Genomic DNA, 17,193 nt, shown 5'->3' on the forward strand with positions numbered 1-17,193 from the left:
AATTCAGAGAAACAGGTGGACATTTCTTGATCTTTGTCCTACTGATAGTCTGGTGGTTGATTGAAGTACTATTTTTCTTAATTGAATAATTTATTGTAAGAAATATCCTGAATTTTTTTGTATTTGTCTTCCAGTCTCATTCAGTGTATTCAGTAGTGTCCTCAATTGCACAAACTATTATTATGGAAATGCAATTTATAAAATTGTGTGCAAATTAATGCCTATATTTAAATTTTATTGCAGATCAGATTTCTTTTTTTAGTGATATTATAAAAATTTGCTTAATATATTTGTTAAATTAAACATGAAGAGGAGTAATAAAAATAATTTCAGGGAAAAATACTGAGGGACTTTGTTGTTAACATTCTGGCACTTAAAGAAATACTACTAAAGGAATTCTTTAAACAAGGAGAAAATGAATTAGGTCAGAAACACAAAAGTAAAGTGAGGAACAAGGAATGGGTGAATGTCTGTATTTATACAAGTAAATATAAATGGATACTGTATTTATTAATTGTCATCGTCATCATCATCATCAGCAGCAGCAGCACAGTAGCATCTCCTCTGTGGAATAGAAAGTATATGTAAGCCAATGTGTTTTACAGCAGTAACAACAAAGACAGTAGTGTAATTTTGGTAAGTATGCTCTAAGGCTCTAGCCCTATATACGTGCATAGTAAAAATGCTAATTTCTGATAGGATGCAGCAACTAAAGAATGCATGTTTTATTCTCTGGAGAACCACTATAAGAAATGTAAGAGGATAAATATTTTCAAGTCAAGAAATGGAAAATGGAATATAATTAAATATGTCAAGAAAAACAAAGAGAAGAAATGAAACAAAACTATTAAATTAAACAATGCAGGTAGCGGAGGGGTAGGTTAAAGCCCAAGTGGATCAGTAATATAAATGAATTAAATACTTCATAAAAATATTTGCAAACTTAGATGCAATATCTGACTGCTGTTTAAAATATATAGGGTTCTGTCATGTTGTGTCAGGGTGTTGGAAAATGAGAAGACAGAAACATTATACATTGCAAACAGATAAAATCACTGCAGGTATGTTAATATCAAACATGATAGCGTTTAAGGCAATAGAATTGCTAGAAATAAAGAAGATATTACAACTGTTGTGAGGCTAATTCATCAGGAAACCCTAAGCCATTTTTACTCAATGTGGTACAAGTAGGGTAGCTAGATTAAAATCAAAATATTTCCCACAATTATAATAGCATAAAACAAAATATGTACCTTAAAAACTGAGATAATGAGCTGATAAAAATATAAATAAGCAAGGACATAGTGGACTTAAAAATACAATTAGCAAAGTTGACAATAGATCAACTTTGATCAAACCCAACCTCAACATTCTCAAGAGTACATGGAGTGTTTTTGAAACTGATTACAAGTTTAGATCTGTGTAAGCCTCAGAGGGTTTCAGAGGACTTTGGTAAATGATACAGTCAGAGGAGGGCTAATGAAAGGTGACTGGGTCATGGTGCTCTACTCACCTGTGTGTTCGTTTGCTGATGTTTTAGAAGCTGGATCTGCTGCTGGCAGATGGGGGCCTCATGAGACTGTGGCCTTGGAAGCAAACTGTGTCCCCCACCCCCCAGCTCCTCTGTTCTCTCTCTGCTCTTTGTCTGCCATGAGATGAATAGCTTACGTTCCGCCCAGGCCTTGGCACCATGCCATTTCTGCTTTGGTCTCTGCAGGCCCTCACCAAAATAAACCGATTCTCCTCTGTGATGTGGATGTTAGGTTTTCTGTGTTAAGTGGTGACAAATGTATCTAGAAAAACACCTAAAATTATCCTTTTTGCAGAAGATGTTTTAAAAAATGAAAAATATTTTGTAGTTAGAGCACTAGGTGATACAATCCAGATACATGACATAAACATGACAATTCATACTTTTAAATAATCTGGTATGGACTCAGGTCATATTTCAGAACTAGCATTTAAAAATTTTCAATGAGAAGCACATGAGCAAACAGAAATGGTTGGAAAGATTAAAAGACATTTACATATAAAGCAGGTTAGTATGAGCTCATACTTTTACTCAATCAGTTTAGACTTCTAATTATCTAAAAAGCTCTAATCCCCCAAATATGTCTTATTCAAACACCACAACTATTGAAGCAGGACTAACAATTCAGAAGCACAGCACAAAGCCAACTTTCTTTCTGATGACAGTTTTATTTCATGATGTATCTTGTTACACAAAAATGAGAATCAAATTTGATCACATCTTATAAGGCATAAAAATAATACATACATGTTTCTATACCTATCACATAACCAAAATGATATTGAGTATAAATGCCTTACTGAATTTAATTTTTTTAAGATAATGTTGTGTTTAGTTGGTGTTTCTGAGGACATACAAGTTTTTCATGTGAAGAAAATTTGGAATAATTCCAGGAAAACAGAAGTTATAGCCTACAGGCTAAGAAACTGTGAGAATTCTTCAGTAGAAGCCATAGGACCAGTATCTTCTACAGCACAGGGGGCGGCAACAGCCATAACCATACCTGCCGTAGCCTCCAGAGCCATAGCCACAGCCACAGCCATAGCCACAGCCCAGGCCACCATAGCCGTAGCCCAGGCCACCATAGTAGCTGCCGTAGTAGCACATGGTGTCAGCAGTGGGCGGTTCTGTAGAGGATCTGGAAATGGCTGTCTTGTGTCCTGATATCACTGTGTGGCAAGAGCCTTTTATACCTCCTTGAAGATGGGTGGAGAAACCACAAGCATTGTAGCATCATATTACCTCACCAATGAGCTTCAGATATGGTCATAAATATGAATTTATTGAGAAAGCAAGGTCTTCATAACTGAAATAATTTTGCTGTTATGTCAGGATTCCATGATCAAATTAGGAGCTGTTAAAATGAGTTTCCTGTTCTATCCTCAAGAATACTTTATCCTATATTTAGTTAATTGTGTATGCATGACCTAATTACATGTTGTGATGAAAATCATGAAAATTAGGCGTTCCATTTTTATTTTTGTTTTGTTTCTATCCCTGAACAGAAACAAGTTTGTGTCTCTCCGTCCCACTTCTCCCTTCCTCTGATGCTCTGTTTCTTCCTCCCACCCTCCTTTCCCTCTCTGTCTCTGCCTACCTCTCTGTCTCTCTGTCTCTCTCTCTCTCCCTCCCTCCTTTTCCTTTCTCAATCCCTTTACATTTCTCCTTCCCTTTCCTCTCCTTTCCAGTCTAGAATACTCCTATTAGTAGGAATTTATTTCCTGACTTGTTCATGATGAATAACTTACGCTGTTGGAAATTGGTGGAAGCTACAATCACATTTGTATATAGAGGACATTCAAACTAAGTAAACACATGGCCACTTTTGGACAAGTCTATATTTGTCTTTGACCCTCTTCATAAATATATTGCAGATGTAAAAGTGAAACACATTAAAATTAAATGGGTGCTCCATCCGCAACTGATAGGTCTCTTTTTACAAAATCAGAGTTTACTTTCAGTCTCAGAGATGGCTTGTAGGTGTGGCAGTGACATTTATTTTCAAGTGTATAACAGTAAAAGAAGAATCAAAGAAGCCCTGAACTCCTTTGTTTGTTCAGATTTTAGGCAATAGGTACCATGTTCATAAAAATAGATATACTAAGCCATGGATTTATGTGTTATGCATTGCTCTACAATTTTGAATTTATTTAATGTAATTTTCCTAAAATAAAATAATTTATTATAAGAGTACAATTTGATGAATTCTATAGTAAGGATCATTTTTTTTATGGTACTGGGGGTTGAACTCATGACCCTGTGCTTGCCAGGCAGGTGCTTATGCCGCTGAACTAAATCCCTGGCCCCAAGATCATTTTAAATAAGTACTATTTTAATTTTCAATATTGGAAGATATTTAAAGAAAAGAAAAGCTACCCCTTGGATTTTATGTTGCTGTGCACAAGTCAAAATTAATTTCTTGTGGGATGAGATCAGTTTTAATTGGTGAAAATGGCATGCATGATCACACATCTCATAAAGGCCAGTGTTTGGGATAAGAAATAAATAAAAATCTAATGTTTTTTTTTTTTACTAGCCAAATATGTTATGATTTTGAAAAAGAAAACCTCTCAAGAACTGAGACAACAGACTTGGTAATTAAGAGTAAAAGACACATGTACAGTAAGTTTGTATGGTTAGTGAGAAAGAGCTCATATCTTTACCCAAGCAGTTTAGACATATAAGTATCTAAAAAGAGCTCCTCTCTTTGTTTCTCTCTCTCTGTGTATATCTTATTCAAGCACCACAACTGCACCAAAAAGAAAGAAAGAGAAAGAGAGGGAGGGAAAGAGAAAGGGAGTAAGGGAGGAGGGAGGGGAGAGAGAGAGGGCCAGAGGGGGGGGGAGGAAGGAAGACAAACTTGTGCCTGCACAAGAACTGAAACAAAACAAAAACATGGAACACCTAATTTTCATGATTTTCATCATTGCAATACATGTATTATTTCCTAAATCATTAAGATAGCTGGTGTATTACAGATTTACTTGGAGCCTTGTGGGTAAGCCAGAATGTCATTATTTTTGCTGACATTTTCAGTATGACAGCATTAGTTATACTTTAGATCTAGAATGTCTTGGAAAAAGCTCACGCATACAGAGGCAGTGCGTTTGGAAGGTGACTGGATCACAGGGTAATATACGGAAAAGTGTATTAATCACTAATGTGTCAGAAACTGCGTGTGCTCTCAGGAGGTGGGACCTGGAACGAAGCTGGTCACAGGGTGTGTGATCTTGAGGGTTTATCTCCCTCCCTGGCTCCTCTCTTCCCCTGTCGTGACATGAATAGCTCTGTTTCTGTTTTTTTTCTTCATCATACCATTTCTGCTTGGGGCTTGCTGACCATGAGCCTTGTGGGAATCAATGATTTCATCTAAGTGATGAGAAATGTGTCTACGGCAACATCTATAAGCATTGTCTTGGCAGAACAAAATATTAAAATTAAGAGAAAAATCTTTACACACAGCTCTAGCTGATAGAATTCAAACCTGATGTCACAAATGACCTCAAGGATACAGATATTTTTAAATGATCTTAGGTGAATATAGACCTTTTTATACAAATTGTCTTTTAAAATATTTAGATAAAAAATGTAAGTACACAAGTGGGAGTTAAGATTAAAAGATATATGTAAGACAAATTTGTGTGATTCATGAGGAAGAACTGATGTTTTACCCATTTTGGTGAGACCCACGATGATCACAACAAGCTTTCTCTTCACCCTCATTCTGTCTGTCTCCTAAATTCCTTTCTTTATCTCTTTATGTTGTTCTCCCAAACATCACCCACGCATTGTGACTAATCATAAAGTTACGTATATATAACCAATACTCTTAATGGAGAACAGTAACAAAACAATAATTATATTGAAATATAGTTTATTTAATAAAATATTTTAATATAAAATTATGAGTCAAATTTAATCATGTTTTACATAGTATTATAAAAATAATACAATTTTCTACAAAGGATCACAAAATGCAAATGACGCTGGAGTGAGGATGTCTTGCTGAGTTTAATTTTTTTTAGAGTATTTTGTATATAGTTGATGTTTTCAAAGGCACTTGAGATAATTTCTATAAAACAGAAGGTGGTAGCCAATAGGCTAAGAAGCTATGGAAACTCCTCAGTAGAAGCCATAGGACTAGTATCTTCTACAGCACAGGGGGCGGCAACAGCCGTAACCATACCCGCCATAGCCATAGCCACAGCCATGGTCACAGCCCAGGCCACCTCAGTAGTTGCAGTAGTAGCACATGGTGTCAGGAGTGGATTTTCCAGCTGACTAGTGGAAGTAGGTATTCTTGTGTGGACGCCTATCACTGTGTCCCATGAGCTTTCATACCTCCCTGGCAGTGGGTGGAGAAACCCACGGGCAGTGTAGCATCATATTACCTCACTAATAAAGTTCACAACATATTATAAATATGTAGTTACTGACAAAACAAGGCTTTTGTAACTGATATAATTTTGTTCTTATGCCAGAATTCCAAGATCAAATTATGGCATGTTGAAATGAATCTCCTGTTTTATTTTCAAAACTTTAGTTTATTCTACATTTAATTAATTGTGCACATATAACTGGATTAGCTCAAAATGCAAAACATGAAAATTAAGTATCCAATTTTATTTTTGTCTTATTTTGTTTCAGTTCATGCACAGTAGCAACTTGCATTCTTTCTTTTTCTTTCTTTCTTTCCTTTTTCTTTTTCTCTTCCTTCCTTCTTTTTCTTTCATTCTTTCTTTTCCTTTTTATTCTTCTTTCTTTCTCTTTTTTCTTTTCTACCTTCTCTTTTTATTTCATTATTTCTTTTTCTTTTTCTTTCTATTCTTTTCTTTCTCTTTCTTTTTTCTTTTTCCTTTTCACTCTTCTTCCTCCCCTCCCCCCTTTTCCCCTTCCCTTAACTTCTCTCTCCTTAATAATCTTATTTATAGGAACTTATTTCCTGACTCTTATTCATGATGAAAATGAGCTATGCTACTGGTAATCGGTGGCAAGTTACTATATTTGCATATATAGAGAGGATATTTAAATCTTGATCTTCAGTAAATGTTTTCATAGATATCAGGAAATAATTCAGCATTTTATGGACAAAAAATGTATATTTGTCTTTGACACAGATGTAACAGGGAAACACAGTAAGGTTAGGTTGATGCTTCATGCACAGGTGTTAAATACCTTTGTACAAAACCACTGTCTAGTCTGTATTTCACAAATGGCTTGCAGGTGTGTCAGTGGCATCTCTTGAAAAGTGTATACCAGGATAGAACAGTCAAATAAGCCATGCATTTCTTTGTTCTCTCAGATTTTACTTGATAGATGAATACTAATGTAAATAAGAATACTCAGACACAGATTTATATTTTAATATTGTTTTAATTTTTTAATTTAATGTATTAAATATAATTTGCATGAAAAGAAACACAGACACACAGCTTGATAAATTTTACAGTCAGGATCTATTTACATTGTATGTTATTGTAATCTGTTATATTACAGGGTACTTAAAGAATGAAGCTTCTCTTGATTTTATGCTGCTGAACACAGGTGAAAACTAATTTCTTTTAAAATGGAAGCAATTTTAATCTGGAGAAAATTGACATTCATGTGCATATTTTATAATGGCCAGGATCAAGGGTAAAAATATCTAAAGATAATTTGTTACTTAACAGTTATTGCCTGATTATAGACAAAATTATTTTTGATATGCACATAAAGTATATTATTTTATGAATGGAGAGAACGAATTTCTGTATGTTAGAAAACTATGTGAATCCATATTCCTCAGCCAGAATATTGTTATTTTTCCTGTCATTTTCTATATGTAACACCAGTAATGGTCTATGCATTCAAAGGTAAGGCTTTGGGAAATGAGAGCATCACGGTGGTTCTGGACCCATCAGCATATTTATCTGTCAGTAGCTGAGTGCACTCTGAGGAGCTGGGGCCATTTAGCTGATTTATTGTAGGATGGTGTGGAAGGCTATGTTTCCTCCTCCTCCTCCTCCTCTTCTCCTCCTCCTCTGCTCTTTGTCTGTCATAAGATGAATAGTTTAAGCTCTGCTGAGGCCATTTCACATTGAAGTTTCTGCCTTGGAGTCAGCTGACCATGAGGCTAAATAAAAATTTCTTCCTTTAAGTTTAGGGTGTTGAGTGTTTGTGGAAGTAATGAGAAAAGTGACTGAAAGATAACAACTAATATCATGCTTCAGGCAGAATATTTTCAAACGAGAAATAATGTTTAGAGTTTGAGTTCTAGTGGATATAATCCCACCACTTTTGTTGTAAATGACACAAACAGACAAGATCAAATAGTTTTATATGACCTGATGTGTAAATCAAGATATTGTTGTTGAAATGGTCATCTTGATAATTTTAGGTAAGGAGCATAAAAAACAAAAATGATGGCTGATCTGTACATACAAGCAAAGTTTTATGATCTGTGAGAAAGATAGGATACTTTTTCTTTGTTATTTTACCCTTTTAACTATCAGAAAAGAGCTCCCTATGTCTATTCTACATTCCCAACCCCTCTTATCTTCTTTCTCCTTTTGTCACATTCTTTGAGGACACCACAACTGCATACATGTGATTAACCACCCACAAACACACAACCATATAACTAAAATTCATAATGTAGTAGAATAGCACTAAAGTCATATTTATGTTGAAATAAATATTTATTTATATACTTTTAATAAAAAATTGAGAGTCAAAATAATACACTTTTCTGCAACCTATCATATAGTCCAACGTATACAGATGACTCCAAATGGCATGTTGTGTTTTCTTTGCTTTTCAGAGAATTTAATTTATATTTGGTGTTTTTGAAGTCAGTTGAAAATTTATCATGTAAAGGAAGTTGGAGAATATTCTGGTAAAACAGGAGGTTGAACAGGCTAAGAAGCTCTGAAAATTCTTCAGTAGAAGCCATAGGACCAGTATCTTCTACAGCACAGGGGGCGGCAACAGCCATAACCATAGCCACCATAGCCACAGCCACAGCCATAGCCACAGCCTAGGCGACCATAGCCATAGCCCAGGCCACTGTAGTAGTTGCCATAGTAGCACATGTTGTCAGGAGTGGGCTGTTCTGTTGAGGATCTGGAAGTGGCTGTCTTGTGTCTGTATGTCCCTGTCTACAAGGGCCTTTTATACATCCTGGGAGGTGGGTGGGGAAAACCACAGGCAGCAGCATCATACGTCTCACTAATAAGCTTCAGAGAGGGTCATGAATATCTTGATTTATTGAGAAAACAAGGCCCTCAAAGCTGTGATAATTTTGCTGTTATGCCAGCATTCTATGGTACAATTATAGGCTTTCAGAATGAAACACGTGTTCTATTTTCAAGGCTCTGGTTATATAGTTAATTGTACACATGTGGCCTATTTACAGGGTATGGTACAAATCATGAATATAGTATGCCATTTTATTTTTTGTTCCCATTCATTGATGGGGATGTCATTTTCCTCTCTTTTCTCTCTTTTTCTTTCCTCCTGCGTTATTGTATTTTCCTGAAAAGTCGTATTCAAAATGTAATAGTCTGACTCCTGCTTATGATGAGTGAACTAGTTTTTGCCTACCCAGTATTTACATATGTTTACATAGTGAAAGGTTATGCAAATAACTAATATTAAGATCCATTTTTAAAAAAAAATTTATTTAAAGAAAGTAAGCAAAACAGAAAATAGGTAGAAATAATACATACGTTCGGAGAAAAAAATAAACAGTAAGAAATTCTAAATTGATGTTTACATATTGCCCTCTTACAAATACAAAAGATACAAAAATGGAACATATAAAGTGGGAATTCAAACAGCGAGACTGCAAACAGTTCAACTGTCCAACAAAAACTTAGAAACATGGTATCAATCCTATACACTAAACGTACATGCAGTTATCCATATCTTCATTTATGTTTAGATTAAACTAAAGCAGGTTAAAATCATTCTGAACAAAGAATAATAGTATTGCTGGATTTCACATCATGACACTCCATGGTCAGCACTGGGTACTGCAGTGCCTTTTTAAAAAATTTAATTTAAAGAAAGACTAAACAAAACAAAAAACAAGTAGAAATAATACATAATTTCAAAGAAAAACAGTAAGAAATCACTAGTTGACGATCACAGATTGTCTTCTTACAAATAGTTATTCAAGATACTAATGTGGAGTATATAAAGTGGGAATTCAAACAGTGAGATTGCTAACAGTTCTGTTCAACTATTCAACAAAAACTTAGAAATATGGTTGTCAATCCTATACACTTAAACATACATGCAGTTATCCATCTCTTCAATTATGTTGAGATTGAATAAACCCAAGCAGGCTTATATCACTCTGAACAAAGAATAATACTATTTCTGGGTTTTACATTATGACACTCCAGGATCAGAACTGGGTATTTTAAAGTGTCTCTTTTCTTCAAAGTATCTGTTCATTTCATCATGTGTCATAAGATCAATTCTCATAAACTGTTTATAGATTGTACACATGCATGAATCTTGTATTTCTATATTTTCTCTATTGGAGAAACAAAAAAGCAAGACAAAACAAAACATATTCCTATAAACACATGAAATGAAATAAACATATAAGACCATTGTACAAAAAGTTCTACCATGGTTCCTGTTTTGCCTCTTGTTATCTCTAGTAGAATTGGCTATATCATCAGACATAGTATAAATGAATATATCAGTACATAAGAGTATTAATAAAAACACAACTTTGTATATAGTATAGAACTTCAAAAACTGGCAGTTATCAAACCAGAATGTGTATCGTAGAGTCTTGTCATCTTCGATATAGTTGCCTATATTCTCAGACTTGATACTATCAATCATATCAGTTTTGAATAAAATCTTCTCCGCCACATTTCTGTTATGCTCATTTTTTGCCATCAGTTGTCTGCTTATCTTCTTCAATCTGTTTTATGCTCCATTCATTGAGGCCTCTCTGCCACTGTTCCTGGAATCCTAGTATTTTTCTTTCTACAATGCCCTGCAGTATTCTCTGTAGAGTTGGATTGGTGGTTGCAAATTTCCTGAGATCCTCTTTGTCTTGGAAGCATCTTGTTTATCCATTAATTTCTACAGACAGTTGAGCAGGGTATATTAATCTGGGCTGGAGATTATTTTCTTTCAGGGCTTGGAATATTTCGCTTCAGGCTTTTCTTGACTTGATGGTTTGTGTTGAGAAGTCTGCCGTTATTCTGATGGGCCTTCCTCTGTAGGTTATCTGTTTCTTGTCTCTAATAGCTTTTAATATTCTATTCTTATATTGAATTTCTGGGATCTTGATTACTATATGCCCGGGTGTAGCTCTGTTTTGGTTGTAGGTGGCTGGAGTTCTGTATGCCTCATATATCAGAATATCATTTCCTTTTCCTATGTTTGGGAAGTTTTCCTTAATTATTTCTGTGAATAACCTTTGTAGTTCCTTTGTATGCCAGCTTCTTCATTCACATTCTTTATTCTCAAGTTATAGATCCTTTTGTCATCTTCTAGCCTTTGAATTGTTGCTGCTTGTTTCCTTGTTATTTTTAAAAAGTTTTCCCTTTCATACTCCCACATTGCAAAATTGTCCTCCAGTTTGGATAATCTGTCCTTAGTTTCTTTCAAGCTGATTTGTCATCTTTCCATAGAGTTTTTAATTTGCTGGTGATTTCTTTGAATCTGCTTCATGTATTCTATTTTTTATATTCTTCATCATGGTTCTCTCCTTTGTTTGAGTTCCTCCCTTCTTCCATCTGTGTCTGCTTGAGGGGTGCTTAGTATCTCTTTAATTAATCTTCTTATATCTTGCTTTATTTGGCTAATTATCTCACTTTTGAACTCATCTATGAGGTCCTAAATATATCTCTTTATGTCCACTGGTGCTGTGTCTGATATTGCATGTTTGCTGTCCTCATTCTCCTTTGTATTTATCTGTCCTGGGTTAATGTTCTCAGGGTTGGGACCTGGGGACTTTTTGTTGTTGCTTCCTCTTCCCATCTTTTTTGCTTCTTCCAGGAGGCCCCAGTTTCCTTCTTTGTTGTTTATAGTTCTTCTGAAGCATGCTGGCTAGATGACCCTTCCCACTGCAGTGTGCTAGTGAGTTGCAGACAGGGACAGCGTATGCTGGCCCCTCCCCTCCAGATCAGTCAAGCGCTGTGGCCTGCACTCTATTACTTAGCATCAGCTCCCCTCCAGGTGGCAGGGGCTGGAGCACGATGGCGGTGGAGGCGGTGGCTGCGGTGGCCTCCGCGGGGTTTGCATCGCCTCCCCTCTGGGTCAGCGGCTGCAGGGGGCTCAGTGGCAGGGGCAGCTGGTGGGCACCCAGTCACTCCCCGGCCCATGGTGACAGGTCTCGCTGGTGGTATCTCAGGCCGCCAGTGCGGGGATCAGTCAAGTTGCTGTTGATTCATGTTTTTTTTTTTTTTTAAAAATAGGTTCTGACATATTTCTTTGTCTCTAGGCTTCCGTTTTATCCTATTCATCTTTTTCTGTTTCTTTCCTTTGAATACTCATACACACAAAGTAAAAGCTGTAGAGAAGAATCAATAGAAATTTATTGAAGTATAATTTACAGAATTTCTCAGTTTATTAAACATAAACTTTTCAGTCATCCATGAGTTATCTCTGAATTCTTTATCCATCATCTGAATTGGAGCTAATCAGTTGTTGCAAAATAAAATGCTCCTGGACTAAATAAATACTTTTTGGTCAATGTTTCCTTAATATTACAGTATAACATACTGCTTTCATTGAGACCATATCGTATATGTTTTATAAGTTTGTTATGGATGATTTAAAGTACATAAGACAGTATTATGGTATATGCAAAACCTTCACCTTTCCATACAAGAGACTGGGAACCTGTCGGTTTTACTGTTCTCAAAGGTTGTGAGGTCAGTGCTCTGCTGAAAGCAGTGAATGCTGGCATTGAAAGTACCATGTAAAACATGTCTATAAATTAGCAGACATGCATAGATTTTATGTGAGTTGAGGAATGCTGAATCAGAATTTTATTTCCGTATCCAGGGATGAGATTGTTATTTCTTATGCACATGTGGAGATGAGGCTAGGAAACAAAATCAGATGAAAATCCTGCAGATTGAGCTGTTAGGAAAACCCACAGGACCCGAAGCCTGTACTGAAACTGAGTAGCCGTTATCAATGGCCAGAAATTGCAACAACAATTTCTACTGTGCTTCATGGAGTCAGAAGCTGAATATTTAATCAAATAACTGCGAATCTGCTTCTTTAGAGTTGACAGTAGGACAGCACAGGGTCTTTTTAAACATTCTGTTGTACAAGATATGAGCATCTCTGTCTTTATAATTGACACTGTCACACAAGTAAATAACCATAGTGAATATACAGGTGAGTTATTACATATTATGTAATGCACTATAGTCTTTAACTTGTGTTAAGAAGTTATTAGTATTTATCTGATTCAAATATTTTAGTTTGAAACTTATTCAGTTTATTACATTGGTTGAGAAAAATTTTCATTATCTTTGTCATGCCTACTACAACTAGGAAGTTTGTAAGAGAAAACATTACCTAAGACTTGATTTTCTCTCTCTTATACATAAAGATTTCCTAGGTAGTACCATGCCAGAAAGTGTCTTTTTTTTTTTGACAGGAAGAATCTGGAGGTGAATATGTTTATAGAGGTACAGAGCTTCAAGTTTTTGTGTATTTACAACAGATTAAATAAAATTTATTTAATTTACATGGCTTACTCTTTAGGCAAATGGCATTTTATCTTGTAGGTGATGCTGATTAAAGGCTGTCAGTCACTTTGGAGACAATACATTTATTAAAATCATTAGGATGATCATAATTTCCAATTGACGTGTTTCCTTGTTACAGCATTATGTCCTATAAGATGACTGAAAAACCTCAATGTATGTGGGCATTTCATACATCTATATATGCCTACAGTGACTTTCAGTATTTTCTGTGGATATTGCTTCAGTGCCTGAGTTTGAGGAATGAATGCTTATTTTAGCATTGCTTTGTTGTTTCAACAGAGACTTTTCTGTTCAAAGTGTGAGGATTCAGGCAGGCCCTCAGAATGTCTGGACTTGCTTTGATGTTTTGCTTATCTTATCTGAGAAGAGTGCTGCTTTGTGAAGGCAGATCATCTCTTGGATGAAAATATGCTTCTGGGTTTCCTTAAGATGAATATTTAAATGTGATAGAAATAATGTTTTCTGATCTTTTATGGATCTGGGTGATAAAGGAAAGACATTGTACGAGCCAAAATAGCACAAGAAAATGAGTGAAATACAGCGTTAGAATGAATAGCTGAAGACTGTCACTAAAAGTTGAAGTGAATTCATTTTTATTTTATTTAAAGTTTTAAAACATAGTTTTTATTGTCAACCCTGAGTCTCTCATCAAAGACACAATGTTATAAATATAATTCACTCAATAAAACTTACTGTTAATACAATTCAATGTTATTTTAGACTGAAAATTGTCTTCACAATGTTTTTATGAGAACCAATTCTTCAGAAGACAAGATATTTGAAATTGTAGGAGGGCTTTCAGAAGATATTTATGAGCACACCTCATAAATGTAAGCATTGTAATGTATATAAAGTTGAACAGTTTACCATGTTAGACTGTGTTATACAGGAGATAATGAAAATTAATGTCTAAATTAAAAACATTTATGTAAAAGTTGACTATAAAGTCAAAATGACTATAAAAGGTAAACATTTTGAATGAATTGAGGACATCAAGAAAATCAGGACAACTAAAGACAAGCAAGAGTATTTCCATAACTACCTCAGAAAATGGCAAGAAAACTGGGCTAAGTGGTTTTGAAGAGAGGTAGAATATTTTGAGATTTAATGTCAATGTGTCCTTCACCATAATAGTTTTATCATGTCTTCTATGAATTGCAGAGGTCTGAAAATGATTTATATAACTTTGTTTCTAGCTTGACCACTTGTATTGGTGTTTGTAGTATTTTTAGAAAAGTGATGTTTCAGATGTGAATTGATTTCCCAAGATAGTTACAAGGGCCCTTTCTTGGAGAACATTCCCCACAAGGAGCTATAGAGTCAGCAATCAGTGTGACAAAAAATTTTAGAGGATAGCATGATAAGAATTTAAAGTGGAAAGAATGAAATGAAGTCATATAGCGCACATGCAAATTGCCTAGAATGTAATGGGAAGAGCAGGATTTTTGTAGCCATTGCATCATTAAACCTTAATATGTAAGAATGTATGCAGATTAGCTAGAGATAATGGAAGATATACATAATAGCAACATCATTTTATATGAGCATTATAGGCACAATGGTGATGGGGTAGTGTTTATCTTTTCTCTTACAGTATTAAAGTAGCTTGATTTTATATATGTGGGTAAGAAAAGTGTAAGAGCAGTAGATTTCCTTATGTCCTTGTAACTGAGACTCCTCAGCTACTCACAGTCAGGGCTCTGCACTGTACATGTCACTGTTCCAACCACCCTCTTCTTTCTACTTCTTCTGGCACCCTAATTGTGTCACCATGTATCCGCCTCCTGTAGAGGTCACTGTGTCTGACGTGGACATGTAGCATTCCACTTCCAACATTGTGACTTTTCCCATAATCAGAAATTCTCATTGTCTGGAGATTCCTTTCGCCTTATTATTTCCCTGACATTGCTATAAATATCTTTCAACAACAACAGAAGGAACATGGCCAGTTTTTACCTTTCTGTAAGTTTTGTCCTTATTGAAAGTCTAAAATGGCAACTGAAGAAGACCTGGCTTAAAGTTTTTGTCATATAAACTGCAACATTTTTCAGGTCATTTACTGCTCAGCTCTGAGTCAGTGGAGGAATATAGTTGTGTTGGATGGAAACATGGCTTACACAATGAGTAACTGCATGGAATAAGACCTAGTTGTGGGAGGGGAATGTACATTGCATCCTTTGAGTGTATATACTTAAGGGTGATTCGACCAGGTGAAACATAGGTTCACTTTCTTCAGTTGTCTACTTTTGACAGAGGAAATTTAGTCACATAAAGTGATCTATATAAATCAAAGTCCTTACATAGGGTTATGTAAATTTGAGAGCAGGATGGATAGACAGGCTGTGTGAGCGCTGCATTTTACATTCTTCTGCATACCATTTCCATTACCTGGCACACAATACTATTTTACATAGTGTAGTTAATTGAACATCCAGACCATCTAGATATGTGTGTCTATAAATTGTCTGATTTACTCATTACAGAGAAGAAAAGAAAGTGAATTATATATTCTTCAGCATAAATATAAAAATGACATGGAAAATAAATAAAAATGCAAATCATTTTTCAAGGAAAGACAAACTTTATTGAAAAAAACTTTTTCATATAACAACTGGTAAGCTTCAAGGAATAGCATGCAATGCTATGCTATGTCAAATGCCAACATTGTTATGAATGAAGAGTTAATATATGAAAATATGTGGCAATCATGATTCCCCATTATGTGGCCTTGAAGCCTTATAAAATTTTCACTTATTAATTAGAAAGGCTTTATTCCGGGCTTCTTGATATGGAAATATTTGAAGCTATAGTATATGAAGTTTTATCCAAATATCTCAAGGAAAAAGACAGACACTATGGTAACTATTATTCTTTAAAAAAATTATTTAGTTATTTCTTATGTTTATTTTAATTAAGGGAAAAATTTAAAAAATTAGGATATATAATAGTAACTCTTTTCGATTTCCTATTAACTTGTTTTGAAGTCCTGTAATGCTCCCACGATCTTGTTTTGACTGATTAGACTCTGTTCCATTCTGTGGGATAGTATCAGGTCCGAGGGTATAGGCAACTACTTTGAAGGCAGTAAGATTCACTAAGATGCCCATTCTGGTTTGACTATTGTCTCCTTTGGAAGTCCTGTAATGTTTACAATGTCTAAGTTTTATTGGTCTTGTTCTCTACTGTTTTGTCCAACTTTATAATATCTAATGAGATAGACAAATCTTTTTAAGGAAACAAGAGACAACGTTGATAACTATTGTTAATAACCGTATACTCTGTTCTACATCATGTGCTAAGTCTATCCTTGGTTTTCACTGACAGCTTTGTTCTGCCATATTTGACTTTATTCTCCCCCCCCAAAAAAAGTAATAAGAACTAAGGAGTAATAAAATCTAAAATGTGTAAATTTTGTTGTAAAAGGAGAGGAAGGGGAAAAAAGAGCTCTAACGGATATAACAGCAAGTGTGTATAGGGATGTTGAATAGCTGACTATATTAATGTTTTTGGATCATTGAACACAGCTGTTTGTAGTCTCTCTGTTTGAATGTCTACTTTGTATTCTTTGATACTGTGATTTGAGCAACTATTTCCAAGATGATAATATGTAATCTATTAACAGGTGATTTCTTACTGTTATGCTTTTTTTTGTAGTTCTGTATTATATGTAACCTTACACTGCTTTGTTTTGTTTTGTGTTTTTCTCTTTTTCCTCTTAAATAAAAAAAAAAAAAAAAAGAGTTAATTATAGGTGACTTGGTCACTCAAGTTGAGACATTAAACAAAAGCAGATGATTTAAAGATAAAATTTTTGCTGATGGAAAAGAGAAATAACTTATTCGTAGACAAAACAGTAGACAGTTGAGAATTACAAGAAAATGAGTTTTATTGATGAGGTGGCTTCAGAAGCTGGTCAGTAGAATC

The 17,193-nt window shown here is 35.0% G+C and overlaps 2 protein-coding genes across 3 annotated transcripts; both read right to left on the reverse strand.

Annotated features, from left to right (window-relative positions):
• Nucleotides 1-2,250: 2,250 nt before the first annotated feature.
• On the reverse strand, nt 2,251-2,677 carry LOC100721048 (keratin-associated protein 20-2-like). The gene has a single exon (XM_003467281.2). It carries the CDS (start codon nt 2,636-2,638, stop codon nt 2,471-2,473), a length of 168 nt encoding a protein of 55 aa, XP_003467329.1. The 5' UTR covers nt 2,639-2,677; the 3' UTR covers nt 2,251-2,470.
• A 2,994-nt stretch (nt 2,678-5,671) lies between these two features.
• Nucleotides 5,672-8,641, reverse strand: LOC100721596 (keratin-associated protein 20-2-like). Of its 2 annotated transcripts, XM_013149741.1 has the most exons (2): nt 8,532-8,601; nt 5,672-5,760 (listed from the first exon to the last, which is right to left on the reverse strand). In XM_013149741.1, the coding sequence occupies exons 1-2, from the start codon at nt 8,599-8,601 to the stop codon at nt 5,672-5,674; spliced, it is 159 nt and encodes a 52-aa protein (XP_013005195.1). The 2 variants fall into 2 exon arrangements, with proteins under 2 accessions (XP_013005195.1, XP_063108454.1); XM_063252384.1 differs by lacking the exon at nt 5,672-5,760 and having other exon boundaries at nt 8,190-8,641.
• Nucleotides 8,642-17,193: the final 8,552 nt, after the last annotated feature.

This window comes from Cavia porcellus, unplaced genomic scaffold, assembly GCF_034190915.1.
Source record: "Cavia porcellus strain 051 isolate PalLab524CR breed Dunkin Hartley unplaced genomic scaffold, mCavPor4.1 scaffold_7, whole genome shotgun sequence".
Lineage (NCBI taxonomy): Eukaryota > Metazoa > Chordata > Mammalia > Rodentia > Caviidae > Cavia > Cavia porcellus.

Coding starts and splice junctions, on each gene's coding strand:
- LOC100721048 (XM_003467281.2), bottom strand. CDS start 2,638: ATGTGCTACTACGGCAGCTACTATGGTGGCCTGGGCTACGGCTATGGT.
- LOC100721596 (XM_013149741.1), bottom strand. CDS start 8,601: ATGTGCTACTATGGCAACTACTACAGTGGCCTGGGCTATGGCTATGGT. Junction 5,761..8,531: donor CCTAGGCTGTGGCTATGGCT/GTGGCTGTGGCT, acceptor GCAACTACTGAG/GTGGCCTGGGCTGTGACCAT.